Source organism: Ricinus communis, chromosome 2 (assembly GCF_019578655.1).
Source record: "Ricinus communis isolate WT05 ecotype wild-type chromosome 2, ASM1957865v1, whole genome shotgun sequence".
Classification (NCBI taxonomy): domain Eukaryota; kingdom Viridiplantae; phylum Streptophyta; class Magnoliopsida; order Malpighiales; family Euphorbiaceae; genus Ricinus; species Ricinus communis.
In genome coordinates, this window is record NC_063257.1 from 12,161,130 (window position 1) to 12,166,872 (window position 5,743).

The window sequence follows — 5,743 nt, forward strand, 5'->3', positions numbered from 1 at the left end:
TTTTTAAATTTAGAAATAATTTCTAAATATTTTACAAATTTCAACCAAATATAATCATAAAACATTCAATCAAATATAAAGTCATAAAATATTCACAAAAAATCTTTAACCAAACATTCAAATTCAAATTTTATATATTTTATACATTTCAAATCAAATATAATTTTAAATTTATAAAATATTATAAATTCTAATCAAATATAATATAAAATTCACAAATAATTTACAAATAAATTTTATATATTTTATGAATTTGAACAATTGTGTTGTCTTGAAATTATTCGTCCTCGAGAGAGACGCGCATTCTAGCAAGTCCATTGGCGACACCATTACAAGAACGAGTAATAGCCTTAATCTGTTGTTCTTTTAAGAAAGCTTTTTTTTTTTTTTTTTTTTTTATGCTAGTACTATTATTTTTAAATTGAAATAAAACAATCCATTCAAGTATTAATTGGAAGTTTTTTTATTGAACAATCATAATATAAGCCCCACTTATTCATAAAATTTTACAAAAATTCCCAAATAGTGTTAAAAAGGTGAAAAAAAACTGTGGGTGTCAGAGTTTAAACTCGCTGGTAAAATGTTAAAAGGCCAGAAAATTTGGAAAGAAAAAGAGAACAAGACCTTAGAAAGGATGCTAATTGCATGACTGCCTCAGACAAAAGGCTTAGGCTTCTCTTATTCCAATTTCTGCATTTGCTGGGGACTTAGTTGTGAGAAGGTAATTGGACCTGTGAGAAATTTCCTTGGAGGGCTGCCTTCTATTAAAGGTCTGCCGGTTCCTACGAGAGAAGTTCTTCTTGCACCATGCCCGGCAAGCAGCAAATGGAGTGTCCAGTTGAGAACATTGGGTGCAAACTCCCTGTAAAGGAGGAATACATCATACCAGCTTGGAAACTTCACATACCGATCTCCTCGGCATGCTCCCGATACTATCAACTTTGCATACTCTTCTACCGGACCACCACTCGCTTGAACCTGTACAAAAAAGAAAAATAGGAAAAGAATAGTTATCAATTGTGTTGATCATTCACTTGTGTTGCAAGTCAAGGTATTATACATATATGTATGCAAGCAGAAGACTAAAGTGTTACCTCTCTTTCTTCTATCCATTGCATCTCCGCACCCTCCTCTAGCCTGAACCTGCCTCTACTCATTTCACTTCCGATCCAACCGTGTGTTGCTATTGTTATTCCAATATCGCCATTCAATTCAAATCTCAGCGATTCATAAAAGTTCACCAGAGCTGCTTTTGCAGCCTAGCAAAGCAAGAGTTAAAGCAAAAAAAGATGTTAATAGAAACAAGAGGGGTTGAAAAGAAAACCTTCCGCAATAACCATAACATAAAAAAGTGTTTAGCCAATTAGTTTGAAAGAGAACAAAGCTGAGAAAACGAACAAAAGCACGATGAAAGTAACAGAACATTTGTGTGCGCGCTTGCTTATGTTGCGGACAAAATAGAGTTGTGCTTCATTCCCAACAGGTTAATAGTCTAGCTAATAGTTGAATACTTGCATTATATGAGGTTCCCAATTAAGAAATTCCCATATACTGAATTAAATAATGATGAATCCAAACGTACCAAAAACTCAAGTCAATTTTATCATAAATCCACCAAGAAACTACATCCAAAGAAACAAAACAACTTGTTCAATTTCTGCTCTATGATAAAATCTCAATGCTATACATACTCACAGCGTATAAGCTCATTCTCGGCAGTGGTAACCAGTTCTGAACTGCAGCATTAACGATGATTCGTCCATTAGTCTGATGAAGGTAAGGAAGAGCAACAACAGTCGGATACACATTTCCCCAAAAATTTATGTCCTGAGGATCAACAGTTGATAAATGCAATGCTTTAGGACTAAGATTTGATAAAACGAGCGCATGGCGTGCCAATAGTCTATTTCAAGAAAGTTCGAAAAGAATTTACACTATCTTCTCATTCAGGCAGCCTAAATTAGCCTTACCAGCAAGTGGGGAAACACAGAAGTATCCAAAACCTCTTCAACATAGAATGTATGTCCCAGGCTTGCTGTGTTGACTAGATGATCCACTGTTCAAAGAAAAAAGGCAGAAATAGAATGCTGAGCTCCGCTAATCTCGATTTTGTACTCTGAGAGGTCAATTTTAATGTCCAAAAGTACTATATATATATATGGACATTTGAGTGCAAGACTTCTATTTCTAAAGTATCAAGAAACTAAGAAGAGAGATTTAACTTTATTTTTGCTAAGACATCTTCGTATGCTCATGCAAATAAACACTCATTGCAATGTCCTTTGTTTTTATAGATTTATCAAACTTGATGCAAGTTAAACGTACCACGTCCATAGAAGTTTATGGTTTCTTCAACAAATCTCCTACAGTCATCTTCCTTGACAACATCTGCAGCCATAATCATGACATGCTTTGCACCAAAAAGTCTAGCTTTCTCACTGATCCCTCGGAGTCTCTGTTCTCTCCTTGCAATCAATACAAGATTTGCTTTCCTTTTTGCATATTCATATGCAATTTGCTGCAATCACAATGACAAATTCTTATTACATGCCAAATGCAATCAATGAGAGAGTTGTAGTTTGATACACCAGCCGTATGCAAATTGAAGAACAACTGAATTTTATATAACCAAGTTGCTGATCATGGTTTTCACGTCAGGATCACACCTCTTTTCATCACCTTCAGCATTTTGGTAAAATATATTGACAATGTCAAATATACGACCAGATATTAATGTATGCAGGGATAGTTGCATACATATGTTAAAACAAGACATGCTACAAGTTACAGGTTTATTGGTTATAGCAGGGTAATTTGCATAACGAATCACTACCATCGCATATTGGATATGCAGATCTGCTGCATTCTCTTAAAAAACTCTTAAATCCTTCCCATGGTTCTGATTTTAGATCAATTCTTTTTTCCTTATAATGTAACAGCATTTTGATAGTTCAAGCAAAACACCAAATAATATCAATCTATATCTGAGAAAGAGCAGAAAAAGAGTTGCAAAAATCTAAAAACTGTAGTGATAACTGATTGGAGTAAAACAATCGCAGTTATTGTCCGGAAACAATTTCTGGGAATAGGTGAAAAATGAGAAATGCATTTGCATATGCTATAAGAAGAAGAGTTATTTGTGAGCTACCAACATCATGCCTTAGCCAATAGATGCCGGAACTGAACAAGTAATCACAAGTAAACATGGAAAGCTTGGCCAGTTTCTAATGTTGTAAATAATGGGTAGATAAAGCAAATTTAAATCTGTACAAACATGGGCAAATAATTTTTTTGATGAGCAGACCAAAAAAGAAAAAAAACACTAACCCACCAACTCGGCAAGGTTAAGAAAATCTAAGAACCTTTCCAAGTTTTGTAAAGGGCCTAGTTTGTTTGGCCTTGAAAGTGAAACTGGAGTAAATATTTTGAGTGTAAAATGAAATCTCAGCAAGAAGAATCACATTAGTTCTATTTTTATTCCCATTCCATTATACTATGAGCATGCTAATTAAATCAAATCACTAGAGCAGTTCAGTATATATATATGGATAGCTATTTAAAATCAAATACAAGTAATTAAAGAGAAGAAAAGCAGGCTATATACAACTGACCTCTCCTATGCCGGAAGAAGCTCCAGTGATGATGACAACTTTATCTTCCATATCTTCACTATAATAAGATCTGTATAGCCACTCACATGTATTAATAAAGAACAAAGCTGGCCATGAACAAGCCAGCATCACCAAGCTTGCTGGAGGCACCACCCAATTCATCACTGAATTTATCAAATCCATCATGAAATTAATAAGCTGTTATAACAAGATCCACCAACCAAAAGATATCAGTGCGAAGAAAAAAGATTTGGGTGGTGGGTGTTTTCAGTAAGTTATTGTTCAGAGAAAGAGAGATCAGGAACAGAAAATTAAAAGAATAAAAACTGTAGATAGGGTTTTTGACATGTAATGGTAGATGATCAACAACAAGATTACATGCAACAAAGAGTCTGAACACACGTGTTGCTTGAGAAGCTGGCATGCATGACGAATGGAAGTGTCTTCTTGCAAGATAAATGAAGATAGGATTTGTCTACAAAACTGACTTTGTCTTATGTTACTTTTCTATGGAGGATTTATGTCACCATTTTTATTTTCTAAGAACACCTGTGTATTCTTTTTAAGTTACCATTTTCTTCTATCATGGATAAGCATCCAACAACAGGTTTAAGTAACAAAAAAGGCGACCCAGATCGATCGCTAGCTAGCTTGATCCAAAACATGGCCTAATATGATCCAATTCTCTGTAGGATTTGTCAATCTTACCTCTTACGAAAAATCTAAAACTTTAACCCTCAATCTGAAAGAGTATATATATAAGGTTTGATAACCTTTCATGCGCATGAATCTGCAACGGGAAAACAGATAGACATGATTTCAGGTGGAACAAAGTTAAATTTGGCGCCGGGACTTTATACTCAGGCTCAATTACAACTCAATTTGATCACTGAATTTCTTGAATAGATTTAACTTAGTCCTATTAAAGAGAGTCAGTTGGACGCATTATAACAAAAGCATAAATAAAATACTAAATTGAGCCTAACTATAGAGTTTGAGGGTCAAGTGGAATTTGAGAAAAAATTAAGAAGTTAAATTGAAATTTATTGTATTTTAAATTAAAAACTAAAAACTAAAATTAAAAATTAAAAATAATAACTTATCACAAATTATTAAAATATCAAAATCAACTCACCGTCGCCACCGGCGGGCTGCTTTTCACTATTTTTATTTTCTAAATAAAAATTCAACTAGAGTATTACAAGAAAAGAAAATATAAAAGAAATATTATATTCCAATACTATAATTGTAATCTCTTATCAGTGTCTATATTACTTTCATCTATCAATTAAAAAAATACATAAAATCATCGGCAACACTCACAAGTACACCAATCCTCATCAAAAAGAAATTAATGCAATCCAAAAAGCCAAAGTTATTGCTAGCATCCACACCAAAACTACACCAATGTCAACTCCTTTATTTGTTCAAACTACTAAGTAAAAATCTAAAATATATTAGAAAACTTAATACATTATTTCTTTAAGGGTCAAATTGAGTTCGTATAAAAAGTAGAGTAACCAAATTGAGCCAGCGGTAAAAAATTAGATTGCCAAATTAGGATCATAATGTGCAATTCACTCTTTTAGAAAAGAATTAAATTGGACCTATTTAAAAAATTTAAATGTTAAATTGGTCGTAAATCTTTTTTTTAAAAAGGCTAAATTCTACCTAATGCAAAGTTGGAGGGTTAAATTAAACTTTATTCATTTTAGGTGGTGGAACCATGCCTCGGAGGAGAGTTAAAAAAGAAATAAAAAAGATGATTTTTCACTCATAAAATTTTTTCTACTTGGTGGATAGTGAAATTTATTTTGAAGATTGTTTTATTATATTGAAATTTAGTTACTGCCTTATTTTACTAAGATATTTCTATAAAATAAAATAGTTTAGAGGCTTAACTAATAGCAAAATTTAGGACTCAAATTTTAAAAATTTCATCATATAGTGATTTCATTAAATGGTTGTTAAAATCCCATTAAAAAATAGCTTACTAGCTCAACCTCTATAGTATAAGGGCTTAATCATACACATTTTGCTTTGAGAGGTTGAATAACCGAAAAGGTCAATAAAGGAAGAAGGCCAATGATGTTTCAACTTGGTGATTGGATTTGAGTGCCTTTTCACAAGGC

At 32.9% G+C, this 5,743-nt stretch overlaps 1 protein-coding gene across 1 annotated transcript; it reads right to left on the minus strand.

Annotated features, from left to right (window-relative positions):
* Window positions 1–439: 439 nt before the first annotated feature.
* On the minus strand, window positions 440–3,941 carry LOC8264998 (11-beta-hydroxysteroid dehydrogenase B). The gene is made up of 6 exons (XM_002527996.4): window positions 3,612–3,941; window positions 2,326–2,518; window positions 1,971–2,056; window positions 1,696–1,827; window positions 1,095–1,259; window positions 440–978 (listed from the first exon to the last, which is right to left on the minus strand). The coding sequence occupies exons 1-6, from the start codon at window positions 3,795–3,797 to the stop codon at window positions 679–681; spliced, it is 1,062 nt and encodes a 353-aa protein (XP_002528042.2). The 5' UTR covers window positions 3,798–3,941; the 3' UTR covers window positions 440–678.
* Between the last annotated feature and the right edge of the window lie 1,802 nt (window positions 3,942–5,743).

What these genes read in the sequence shown, in the direction of transcription:
- LOC8264998 (XM_002527996.4), bottom strand. Translation starts at nt 3,797, where the DNA reads ATGATGGATTTGATAAATTCAGTGATGAATTGGGTGGTGCCTCCAGCA. An exon ending in CTTCTTCCGGCATAGGAGAG is followed by an intron (nt 2,519 to 3,611) that starts GTCAGTTGTATA and finishes TTGTGATTGCAG; the next exon opens with CAAATTGCATATGAATATGC. An exon ending in AATGGATAGAAGAAAGAGAG is followed by an intron (nt 979 to 1,094) that starts GTAACACTTTAG and finishes TTTTTTGTACAG; the next exon opens with GTTCAAGCGAGTGGTGGTCC.